This window comes from Triticum aestivum, chromosome 4A (genome assembly GCF_018294505.1).
Source record: "Triticum aestivum cultivar Chinese Spring chromosome 4A, IWGSC CS RefSeq v2.1, whole genome shotgun sequence".
Taxonomy (NCBI): Eukaryota; Viridiplantae; Streptophyta; class Magnoliopsida; order Poales; family Poaceae; genus Triticum; species Triticum aestivum.
In genome coordinates this window covers 596,827,897-596,841,298 of record NC_057803.1, presented here as the reverse complement: position 1 = coordinate 596,841,298, position 13,402 = coordinate 596,827,897, and the positions used below count along the sequence as shown (strand labels likewise).

The 13,402-nt window shown below is 46.2% G+C and overlaps 1 protein-coding gene and 1 non-coding gene across 2 annotated transcripts in view; both read left to right on the top strand.

Annotated features, from left to right (window-relative positions):
- Nucleotides 1-1,961, top strand: part of LOC123083989 (probable xyloglucan galactosyltransferase GT19) — a 6,156-nt gene extending 4,195 nt beyond the window's left edge. Inside the window, exon 2 of the mRNA XM_044505822.1 lies at nt 1,036-1,961. Coding sequence (XP_044361757.1) covers nt 1,036-1,835 — 800 coding nt within the window. The 3' untranslated portion in view covers nt 1,836-1,961. The remainder of the gene's footprint in view (nt 1-1,035) is intronic.
- An 809-nt stretch (nt 1,962-2,770) lies between these two features.
- TRNAG-GCC (transfer RNA glycine (anticodon GCC)) lies at nt 2,771-2,841 on the top strand. The gene has a single exon. It is a non-coding gene; the product is annotated as a tRNA-Gly (tRNA).
- The last annotated feature ends 10,561 nt before the right edge of the window (nt 2,842-13,402 follow it).

Genomic DNA, 13,402 nt, shown 5'->3' with positions numbered 1-13,402 from the left:
CTGTGATCTGTGCCGCATCGAGCGCTCAGACGTGCCTTCATTATTGCAACCCAGGCCTTGTTGCAGGATTACTTCTGCAACACAGGTCTTGTTGCAGGATTATTTCTGCAACATAGGTCCTGTTGCAGGATTTTTCTGCAACATAGGTCTTGTTGCATTTTTTTGCAACTGATTGTTTGTTGCAATTTTTTTTCAACCGAGGTCTTGTTGCAGAAAAAAATTCATAAGAGATATTTTATAGACTTGTCATAGACCATTGAACGCTATATATGTTTCGGAAACATAACTTCTGTTGCAGAAGCGCGTTCGACAAAGGATAGTGTGTGGAATCTCACTAGGACATGTGTGAGGCAGGGGAGGCGGCGGACGCGGACGCCGCGATCCGCCGGGTGATGGTAAGAGTTTCCCATAAAAGGGACCTGCTTATACCCCGTAAAAGAAAAAGGGGCGTGCTACGCGTCCGCGGCTGATCTTTTTACCGCGTCATACAGCCGAACGTGTCTTCATTCTGCAACACAGGTCTTGTTGCGGAATTATTTTTGCAACGCATGTGTTGTTGCGGACTTATTTCTGCAACACAGCTCTTGTTGCGGATTTTTTTTGCAACATCAATTTTCTTGTATTTTTTTGCAACTGAGGTTTTGTTGTAAATTTTTTTTTGCAACTGAGTTCTTGTTGCGGAAAAAATACGGAGAGGTTTTGCTGTAAAACGTAGACCCGTCATATAGTATTGCAACACTGCATATGTTTCGGAAGCATAGCACATGTTGCAAAAGCGAATTTATTGAACGATGGTATGCGGGACACGTGTCATGCAGGGAAGGTGACGGACGCGGCCCAGTTATCCGCCGGTTGATGGTAAGTATTTCCCTAAAGAAAACAAAAACTCAAAAATACACCCAAAACTTGTATGCGTCCGATCCGCTAAACTTTGTTGTGCATGCATCCGATCCGGGCGTCTTCTTTTCCTCCTGACATGCGTTCGATGGAGGGATCCACATGACATGCCACGGCGCGCGATCTCCTAACAATTAGGGCAAACCTTGTCCTCCTCCTCGCTGCTCCGCCGCCCCGAGTTCGACAACTTCACCTTCCTCACGCTCGAGTCCCGCGCGTGGCCGTGGCAGGAGCACGCCGTGCCGCACCCGACGTCCTTCCACCCATCGTCGCTCCCGCGGCTCCGCGCATGGATCGCCCGCGCGCGCCGCTCGCGCCGCACGGCGCTGATGCTCTACGCCGGCACCGTGTCCAGGCCGTCCCGCCCCAACATCCGGAGCTTCATCCTCGCCGAGTGCGCGAACCGCACCGACACATGCACCGTCGTCGACTGCCATGGCGGGTCCTGCGCGCTCGACCCGGTGCGCTCCATGCGGCCCATGCTGAAGGCCAAGTTCTGCCTGGAGCCGCCGGGGGACACGTCGACGCGGCGTTCGACGTTCGACGCGGTGGTGGCCGGGTGCGTGCCGGTGTTCTTCGAGGACGCGTCGGCAAGGACGCAGTACGGGTGGCACCTGCCGCCGGGGAGGTACGAGGAGTTCTCGGTGACCATACCCAAGGACGCGGTGATGCTGGGGGGCGTGCAGATCATGGAGACCCTGGCGGCGGTGCCGGAGGAGGAGGTGGCCAGGATGCGGGAGCGGCTTCTGGAGCTGGCGCCGAGGGTGGTCTACCGGCGGCACGGGAGCGCGGCAGAGAGGATGAGGGAGGCGAGCATGGACGCCGTGGACATCGCCGTCGAGGGCGCGCTACGGAGGATACGGAGGCGGGTGCGTGCTCTGAAGGATGGTCAGCCGGAGGCCATTTACGCGATGGACGACGACGACCAAGAGATCTAGCTAGTTGATCATATCTTCCAGGTGGTCGCAAGCCTGTGATGCAACAGATGTACCAAAATGATAAGTGCCACATATGCGACACGAAAAAACACCGCCCTACGGTTCTGATGTTGCATATATAGATCAGCCACGACATGCATTGTTTATCTCTTTTTTTTTTTTGGGTTGCACACTCGCCTCGGCAAAGATTTATGCTCGGTTTAAAAAAAATAACGGGCAATGAAAATCAACGGAACACTCGGCAAACATGATGAATGAAAAAAAAAAATGAGGCGCCGTCGGGAGAAACATGGTGGCACGCGTGGTGAAGAAGGCGTAGTAGCACGGGAGGCGGAGCTCGCTGGCCACGCGGATCATCATGAAGGTCATGGAGATGTCCTATCTCCAAGTTAATAACCCTAAAAAAGGAGTAAGCTGACTAGGTTTTCCGTACTTCCTCAGTGTAGTGATCTAAACGCTTTTATATTTCTTTACAAAGGGAGTAACGCTCAGCAAAGTCTTTACTGAGCGGAAATCGACCTTCGTCGAGTACGGAGTACATGGCAAAGAACCAGATTCCAGTACTGAAGGGAGTGTTGGTTGTTCTTGCCTTCTTGGTGGACTTGGATCAACTAGTAGTTCAGGAATAAGATATGAGAGAACTCTGACAGTAGTGAGTTCATCACTGAACGCAGTCTAGCAATTCAGTTCGACTCTATTTAAGAGACCCGCTTGCTTATTGCAATTCAGAACCGTGATAGGAATGGTTCATGCGCCCTGTCAAGAGTAGACGTTCGATTTGTAGTTCACCACTTTCTTTGGGACACGTTGGCGTCCCTGAACTATGTGTGTGGACTGAAGATCAGCACCGAAACTGAACTGACATGTTGCTCGGATTCCCGTTTGCTAGTCTTGTCAACCGTGTTCTAATGTAGCCAAATAAATTTGTCAGTGAGGCACCAGTGGTCTAGTGGTAGAATAGTACCCTGCCACGGTACAGACCCGGGTTCGATTCCCGGCTGGTGCAAACTTTTTTTGTTTTTATTTACTCATTCATACATGTAATTCATCTAATCTTGTCACTTATATAAGTCTTTTTTGGCTGATCCAACACACTCTTTTTTGCGGGGTTATTTTGATCTGAAAAATATCACGACAACCCTTATGTGTGTATTGAGAAATTGTAAGGGCATACTGCCTCTGTAACATAATATAAGACGCTTGGTAAGTAAACCCAACAATTCAGGAAATAGACGTTTTTTGTCACTGTCATGGACTCTAGAAACATTTTATAAAAAGTTATAAATGGAATATTTCATAAGTGATATTTTGTATAATGACATTTTTCATATAGGAGTACTCGAAGTCTGGGGCTGTATGTATGTGAAGAGAACTCTTGAAGGGCATGAGGTCAATGTCTAGCTAAACAGATAGAAGAAGTAACTACAGTACTCCACTAGCTAAGATATTCTTTAAAGTGTGTCATTATAATACTACTCCCTCCGTTTCTAAATATAAGTCTTTTTAGAAAATGCACTATGGGCTACATATGGAACAAAATGAGTGAATCTACACTTTAAAATATGTCTATATACATCCGTATATATTTTGTAGTGGAATATCTAAAAAGGATTATATTTAGAAACGGAGGGAGTAGCCTCACTGTATACTCCCTTTTATCGTTATAATGGATGCCATATAAAAAACGTGTCTGAAGATGCAAGAAGGAATTAGGTGGATGTTGTGCAGTGTTTTAATTCAGAACCGAGCCCATTTATTATGACCACCAAAAACGAGGCAGCTAGACATGTCTAGCATGTTTGTTCATCATCATGACATGTTAGGCAGAATGTCTCAAACTAGAAAAAGTATATGATGGCTGTTACGGCATATCTCTCTCAAGATAGTTTTGGTGATTGATGACAACATGTTTGCGGACTAATCTTGTGCTTTGAATAATTCACAGATTCTCCCCTGACACGAGACACTTTCCTCCCCTCGGAGTGTATTTCAAGACGGTGTAGCTCTTTCGTTTCTTTCTCGATGGACTAGTTGCGTAGAGGGCACCGTACTATCAAGAGGGGGTCCGTTGGGGTCTTGCATGGATGGAATCATCACGTACACATCAGCTTCTCACCCTCCGAGCGTCTCCATTCCATTGAAGAGATCTCTCCTCTCTTCCTTGTCCTGTCTGGGTCCAAGCGGTAGTACCGCGCAACCCAGCGGTAGTACCGCTGAGGAGCCACAAGCGGCAGTACCGCTCCACAGCGGTAGTACCGCCCGTGGCTCCACAACAGTAGTACCGCTGGGGTGCCTAGCACCTCCGCCTCGTCCTCAGCATCTTTGAGAGATTCTCTCTCTCTCTTTTTTGCGCCCCAGCGGTAGTACCGCACTGCCAGCGGTAGTACGGCCGAAGGGTCACAAGCGGCAGTACCGCTCCACAGCGGTAGTACCGCCCGTGACCCCGCTGCCGTAGTACCGCTGGGCAGTCTGGCTTCTACCGCCTCGATTCGAGAGGTCTTTTTCTCGTGTCGGGTTTTGCGGCACTAGTCGCGGTTGTAGAGGCGGTAGTACCGTTCTAGGAGCGTTAGTACCATCCCTACCACCGCGGTAGTACCGCGTTTGGGTCCTTTCCTACTAGTCTCCTCTGCGCGGCAGTGCCGCTGCCTGGCGCGACAGTACCGCTGTCCTGGCGGTAGTACCGCCCCCTCTCAGCGGTAGTACCGCCCTGAGCGGGGCTGGTTGGTGGGGGGCAACGGTTGGGTTGTTGCCCCCACTATAAAAGGGAGTCCCCTTCTTCTCTTTGACCTACCTCTTCCTCCCCAAGCTCCATTTATTGCTCAAGCTCCATTAAATGCTCCAAGCTCCATTTTCGCCCGATCTATCTCTCTAGCCAATCAAACTTGTTGACTTGCTCGGGAGTGGTTGAGAAGGCCCCGATCTACACTTCCACCAAGGGATTTTCGATTCCCCCACTCATCCCTAGCGGATCTTGTTACTCTTGGGTGTTTGAGCACCCTAGACGGTTGAGGTCACCACGGAGCCATAGTCCATTGTGGTGAAGCTTCGTGGTCTTGTTGGGAGCCTCCGATTAAGTTGTGGAGATTGCCCCAACCTTGTTTGTAAAGGTTCGGTCGCCGCCTTCAAGGGCACCAATAGTGGAATCACGACATCTCGCATTGTGTGAGGGCGTGAGGAGAATACGGTGGCCCTAGTGGCTTCTTAGGGAGCATTGTGCCTCCACACCGCTCTAACGGAGACGTACTTCCCCTCAAAAGGAAGGAACTTCGGTAACACATCCTCGTCTTCACCGGATCCACTCTTGGTTATCTCTTACCTTTACTTGTGCAAGCTCTTTAGTGTTTCTTCCCTTGCTTGCTTGTATGCTTGTTGTTATTGCATCATATAGGTTGCTCACCTAGTTGCACATCTAGACAATCTACTTTGATGCAAAGTTTAATTTGGTAAAGAAAAGTAAAAATTGGTAGTTGCCTATTCACCCCCCCTCTAGTAAACCATATCGATCCTTTCAATTGGTATCAGAGCTAGGTTTTTTATTAAGGACTTCACCGTCCAAAGAGTATGGTTGATACCATAGACGGTGTGGAGGAACACTCCAGTGTGAATCCGATCTCGTCTACGGGAGATGGGGGAACCTCGGTCTCTCGTGAGGAGTTCAATGTGGCCTTGGAGACATTGAAAACCTCCATGACGACCGAAGTTGAAAGCATGTTTACTAAATTTCTTGAGGGGCTTAAACTATCCACCGCACCGTTGAAAGTGGGTAACCCCGCCAACAAGGTGATGGATGCTATCCCCTACAAGGGGGAAGCTAGTAGTGAAAAGGCTCCTTCTTCTAGTGGTAAGAATGGCACCGGCATCTTTGCCCATGTGGAACCACCACTTGTTTATGGTGGACCGGTTCCTTCTACTCATTTGAATCATGCTGGTCCTCCCCCTAAGATTGTGAAAAATGAGGATTTTGATTATTGGGTTTACCGCTTTAAACGTCATTTAAATCATGTGAACACTAAACTTTGGAGAATCATTGAAGAAGGTTTCTATCCACATGATCCAAGCAACTTCACTCCTCGGGAAGCCGCGGACAATCAATTCAATGAGAATGCTCTCTTCATCATTCAAGATGCAATTCCACCCGAAGACATACCTCATCTTTGTCCCTTCGCCTTGGCCAAAGATGCATGGCATTGTGTTGTCTCTCTCTACCGGGGAAGCGCAAGCATTCAACGCTCCAATTATGAAGTGGTACAAGATGACGCCGATGAGTTTGCAATGAAAGAAGATGAAGAACCTCGTGAGCTTTATCGGAGAGTAACCAAACTCGCGGTCTCACTACGAGATCACGGGAGCAAGGACACGGATGACAATTGGATCAAGCGCAAATTCCTCAAGGCAATGATGCCCTATCACAAGGCCATGTCCTCCGTCATTCGTCAGAGACCGGACTTCCACACTTTGACCTCAAGCGAAGTGTTGGATGAGTTTGTGGCCATGAACATTTTGGACAAGACCACCGACAATGCGGTGCTCTGTTCTCAACGGGAAAAGAAGCCTAACCTTGCATTGAAGGCCAAGCTCACCGTGGAAGAAGAAGAAGAGGAAGAAGAGGAGAGCAACCCCGAAGATACGAAGTATGCATATCATGAACACATGGCACTTGCTTCAAGGCAATTTTGGAGCAAGAAAAACTCAAGGCCAAACTTTAGCAAAAACAACTCGAGTGGCACAAGGGGCAAGCAACGTGTAAGGACTTGCTACAATTGCGGCAACGTGAGTCATTTTGTTGCGGAGTGCCCGTATGAGAAGAGGGAAGACAATGGTGGCAAGCTCATCCGAAAGGACAAGGCCAAGTCGTTCCCCAACAAGAACAACTTCACCAAGAAGACTCCTCCCAAGGCTTTGGTTGTGCAAGAAGAGTACAATGAGGATGATGACGATGATGAAGATGATGAGTCGGTTGTTGGGGAACGTAGTAATTTCAAAATTTTCCTACGCACACGCAAGATCATGGTGATGCATAGCAACGAGGGGAGAGTGTGATCTACGTACCCTTGTAGATCGACAACGGAAGCGTTTGGTTGATGTAGTCGTACGTCTTCACGACCCGACCGATCAAGCACCGAAACTACGGCACCTCCGAGTTTTAGCACACGTTCAGCTCGATGACGATCCCCGGACTCCGATCCAGCAATGTGTCGGGGAAGAGTTCCGTCAGCACGATGGCGTGGTGACGATCTTGATGTACTACTGTCGCAGGGCTTCGCCTAAGCACCGCTACAATATTATCGAGGACTATGGTGGCAGGGGGCGCCGCACACGGCTAAGAATAAGATCACGTGGATCAACTTGTGTGTTTCTGGGGTGCCCCTGCCTCCGTATATAAAGGATCAAGGGTAGAGGAGGCCGGCCGGCCCCTATGGCGCGCCAAGGAGGAGTCCTCCTCCTAGTAGGAGTAGGACTCCTACTAGGAGGGGGAAAGAAGTGGGGAGGGAGAGGGAAAGGGGGGCGCCGCCCCCCCTCTCCTAGTCCAATTCGGACCAGGGGGGAGGAGGCGCGCGGCCCACCTTGGCTGCCCCTCTCTCTCTCCACTAAGGCCCATATGGCCCATTACTTTTCCCTGGGGGGGGGGGGTTCCGGTAACCCTCCGGCTTTCCAGTTTTCTCCGAAATCACCTGGAACACTTCCGGTGTCCGAATATAGCCGTCCAATATATCGATCTTTATGTCTCGACCATTTCGAGACTCCTCGTCATGTCCGTGATCACATCCGGGACTCCGAACAACCTTCGGTACATCAAAACATATAAACTCATAATATAACTATCATCGAAACCTTAAGCGTGTGGACCCTACGGGTTCGAGAACGATGTAGACATGACCGAGACATGTCTCCGGTCAATAACCAATAGCGGGACCTGGATGCCCATATTGGCTCCTACATATTCTACGAAGATCTTTATCGGTCAGACCGCATAACAACATACGTTGTTCCCTTTGTCATCGGTATGTTACTTGCCCGAGATTCGATCGTCGGTATCCAATACCTAGTTCAATCTTGTTACCAGCAAGTCTCTTTACTCGTTCTGTAATGCATCATCTCGCAACTGACTCATTAGTTGCATTGCTTGCAAGGCTTAAGTGATGTGCATTACCGAGAGGGCCCAGAGATACCTCTCCGACAATCGGAGTGACAAATCCTAATCTCGAAATACATCAACCCAACATGTACCTTTGGAGACACCTGTAGAGCACCTTTATAATCACCCAGTTACGTTGTGACGTTTGGTAGCACACAAAGTGTTCCTTCGGCACACGGGAGTTACATAATCTCATAGTCATAGGAACATGTATAAGTCATGAAGAAAGCAATAGCAACATACTAAACGATCGGATGCTAAGCTAATGGAATGGGTCATGTCAATCAGATCATTCAACTAATGATGTGATCCCGTTAATCAAATGACAACTCTTTTGTCAATGGTTAGGAAACATAACCATCTTTGATTAACAAGCTAGTCAAGTAGAGGCATACTAGTGACACTCTGTTTGTCTATGTATTCACACATGTATTATGTTTCCTGTTAATACAATTCTAGCATGAATAATAAACTTTTATCATGATATAAGGAAATAAATAATAACTTTATTATTGCCTCTAGGGCATATTTCCTTCAGTCTCCCACTTGCACTAGAGTCAATAATCTAGATTACACAGTAATGATTCTAACACCCATGGAGCTTTGGTGCTGATCATGTTTTGCTCGTGGAAGAGGCTTAGTCAACGGGTCTGCTACATTCAGCTCCGTATGTATCTTGCAAATCTCTATGTCTCCCACCTGGACTAGATCCCGGATGGAATTGAAGCGTCTCTTGATGTCTTGGTTCTCTTGTGAAATTTGGATTCCTTTGCCAAGGCAATTGCACCAGTATTGTCACAAAAGATTTTCATTGGACCCGATGCACTAGGTATGACACCTAGATCGGATATGAACTCCTTCATCCAGACTCCTTCGTTTGCTGCTTCCGAAGCAGCTATGTACTCTGCTTCACATGTAGATCCCGCCACGACGCTTTGTTTTCAACTGCACCAACTGACAGCTCCATCGTTTAATGTAAACACGTATCAGGTTTGCGATTTAGAATCTTCCGGATCAGTGTCAAAGCTTGCATCAACGTAACCGTTTACAATGAGCTCTTTGTCACCTCCATATACGAGGAACATATCCTTAGTTCTTTTTAGGTATTTCAGGATGTTCTTGACCGCTGTCCAGTGATCCACTCCTGGATTACTTTGGTACCTCCCTGCTAAACTTATAACAAGGCACACATCAGGTCTGGTACACAGCATTGCATACACGATAGAGCCTATGGTTGAAGCATAGGGAACATCTCTCATTTTCTCTCTATCTTCTGAAGTGGTCGGGCATTGAGTCTGACTCAACTTCACACCTTGTAACATAGGCAAGAACCCTTTCTTTGCTTTATCCATTTTGAACTTCTTCAAAATCTTGTCAAGGTATGTGCTTTGTGAAAGTCCAATTAAGCGTCTTGATCTATCTCTATATATCTTTATGCCTAATATGTAAGCAGCTTCACCGAGGTCTTTCATTGAAAAACTCTTATTCAAGTATCCCTTTATGCTATCCAGAAATTCTATATCATTTCCAATCAGTAATATGTCATCCACATACAATATCAGAAATGCTACAGAGCTCCCACTCACTTTCTTGTAAATACAGGCTTCTCTGAAAGTCTGTATAAAACCAAATGCTTTGATCACACTATCAAAGCGTTTATTCCAACTCCGAGAGGCTTGCACCAGTCCATAAATGGATCGCTGGAGCTTGCACACTCTGTTAGCTCCCTTTGGATCGACAAAACCTTCCGGTTGCATCATATACAACTCTTCTTCCAGAAATCCATTCAGGAATGCAGTTTTGACATCCATCTGCCAAATTTCATAATCATAAAATGCGGCAATTGCTAACATGATTCGGACAGACTTAAGCATCGCTACGGGTGAGAAGGTCTCATCGTAGTCAACCCCTTGAACTTGTCGAAAACCTTTTGCGACAAGTCGAGCTTTGTAGACAGTAATATTACCGTCAGCGTCAGTCTTCTTCTTGAAGATCCATTTATTCTCAATTGCTTGCCGATCATCGGGCAAGTCAACCAAAGTCCATACTTTGTTCTCATACATGGATCCCATCTCAGATTTCATGGCTTCAAGCCATTTTGCGGAATCTGGGCTCACCATCGCTTCTTCATAGTTCGTAGGTTCATCATGATCTAGCAGCATGATTTCCAGAACAGGATTACCGTACCACTCTGGCGCGGATCTCACTCTGGTTGATCTACGAGGTTCAGTAGTATCTTGTCCTGAAGTTTCATGATCATTATCATTAGCTTCCTCACTTATTGGTGTAGGTGTCGCAGAAACAGTTTTCTGTGATGTACTACTTTCCAATAAGGGAGCAGGTACAGTTACCTCATCAAGTTCTACTTTCCTCCCACTCACATCTTTCGAGAGAAACTCCTTCTCCAGAAAGTTTCCGAATTTAGCAACAAAAGTCTTGCCTTCGGATCTGTGATAGAAGGTGTATCCAATAGTTTCCTTTGGATATCCTATGAAGACACATTTCTCCGATTTGGGTTCGAGCTTATCAGGTTGAAGCTTTTTCACATAAGCATCGCAGCCCCAAACTTTCAGAAACGACAACTTTGGTTTCTTGCCAAACCATAGTTCATAAGGCGTCGTCTCAATGGATTTCGATGGTGCCCTATTTAACGTGAATGCAGCCGTCTCTAAAGCATAACCCCAAAATGATAGCGGTAAATCAGTAAGAGACATCATAGATCGCACCATATCTAGTAAAGTACGATTACGACGTTCGGACACACCATTACGCTGTGGTGTTTCCGGGTGGCGTGAGTTGCGAAACTATTCCGCATTGCTTCAAATGTACACCAAACTCGTAACTCAAATATTCTCCTCCACGATCAGATCGTAGAAACTTTATTTTCTTGTTACGATGATTTTCAACTTCACTCTGAAATTCTTTGAACTTTTCAAATATTTCAGACTTATGTTTCATTAAGTAGATATACCCATATCTGCTTAAGTCATCTGTGAAGGTGAGAAAATAACGATATCCGCCACGAGCCTCAATATTCATCGGACCACATACATCTGTATGTATGATTTCCAACAAATCTGTTGCTCTCTCCATAGTACCGGAGAACGGTGTTTTAGTCATCTTGCCCATGAGGCACGGTTCGCAAGTACCAAGTGATTCATAATCAAGTGGTTCCAAAAGTCCATCAGTATGGAGTTTCTTCATGCGCTTTACACCGATATGACCTAAACGGCAGTGCCACAAATAAGTTGCACCATCATTATCAACTCTGCATCTTTTGGCTTCAACATTATGAATATGTGTATCACTACTATCGAGATTCAATAAGAATAGACCACTCTTCAAGGGTGCATGACCATAAAAGATATTACTCATATAAATAGAACAACCATTATTCTCTGATTTAAATGAATAACCGTCTCGCATTAAACAAGATCCAGATATAATGTTCATGCTCAACGCTGGCACCAAATAACAATTATTTAGGTCTAATACTAATCCCGAAGGTAGATGTAGAGGTAGCGTGCCGACCGCGATCACATCGACTTTGGAACCGTTTCCCACGCGCATCGTCACCTCGTCCTTAGCCAATCTTCGCTTAATCCGTAGTCCCTGTTTCGAGTTGCAAATATTAGCAACAGAACCAGTATCAAATACCCAGGTGCTACTGCGAGCATTAGTAAGGTACACATCAATAACATGTATATCACATATACCTTTGTTCACCTTGCCATCCTTCTTATCCGCCAAATACTTGGGGCAGTTCCGCTTCCAGTGACCAGTCTGCTTGCAGTAGAAGCACTCAGTTTCAGGCTTAGGTCCAGACTTGGGTTTCTTCTCTTGAGCAGCAACTTGCTTGCTGTTCTTCTTGAAGTTCCCCTTCTTCTTCCCTTTGCCCTTTTTCTTGAAACTAGTGGTCTTGTTGACCATCAACACTTGATGCTCCTTTTTGATTTCTACCTCCGCAGCTTTCAGCATTGCGAAGAGCTCGGGAATAGTCTTATTCATCCCTTGCATATTATAGTTCATCACGAAGCTCTTGTAGCTTGGTGGCAGTGATTGGAGAATTCTGTCAATGACGCAATCATCTGGAAGATTAACTCCCATCTGAATCAAGTGATTATTATACCCAGACATTTTGAGTATATGCTCACTGACAGAACTGTTCTCCTCCATCTTGCAGCTATAGAACTTATTGGAGACTTCATATCTCTCAATCCGGGCATTTGCTTGAAATATTAACTTCAACTCCTGGAACATCTCATATGCTCCATGACGTTCAAAACGTCGTTGAAGTCCCGATTCTAAGCCGTAAAGCATGGCACACTGAACTATCGAGTAGTCATCAACTTTGCTCTGCCAGACGTTCATAACATCTGGTGTTGCTCCAGCAGTAGGCCTGGCACCCAGCGGTGCTTCCAGGACGTAATTCTTCTGTGCAGCAATGAGGATAATCCTCAAGTTACGGACCCAGTCCGTGTAATTGCTACCATCATCTTTCAACTTTGCTTTCTCAAGGAACGCATTAAAATTCAACAGAACAACAACACGGGCCATCCATCTACAATCAAACATACATAAGCAAGATACTATCAGGTACTAAGTTCATGATAAATTTAAGTTCAATTAATCAAATTACTTAAGAACTCCCACTTAGATAGACATCCCTCTAATCCTCTAAGTGATCACGTGATCCAAATCAACTAAACCATGTCCGATCATCACGTGAGATGGAGTAGTTTCATTGGTGAACATCACTATGTTGATCATATCTACTATATGATTCACGCTCGACCTTTCGGTCTCCGTGTTCCGAGGCCATATCTGTATATGCTTGGCTCGTCAAGTATAACCTGAGTATTCTGCATGTGCAACTGTTTTGCACCCGTTGTATTTGAACGTAGAGCTTATCACACCCGATCATCACGTGGTGTCTCAGCACGAACAACTTTCGCAACAGTGCATACTCAGGGAGAACACTTCTTGATAATTTTAGTGAGAGATCATCTTATAATGCTACCGTCAATCAAAGCAAGATAAGATGCATAAAAGATAAACATCACATGCAACCAATATAAGTGATATGATATGGCCATCATCATCTTGTGCCTGTGATCTCCATCTCCGAAGCACCGTCATGATCACCATCGTCACCGGCGCGACACCTTGATCTCCATCGTAGCATCGTTGTAGTCTCGCCAATCTTATGCTTCCACGACTATCGCTACCGCTTAGTGACAAAGTAAAGCATTACAGCGCGATTGCATTGCATACAATAAAGCGACAACCATATGGCTCCTGCCAGTTGCCGATAACCCAGTTACAAAACATGATCATCTCATACAATAAAATCAGCATCATGTCTTGACCATATCACATCACAACCTGCCCTGCAAAAACAAGTTAGACGTCCTCTACTTTGTTTGTTGCA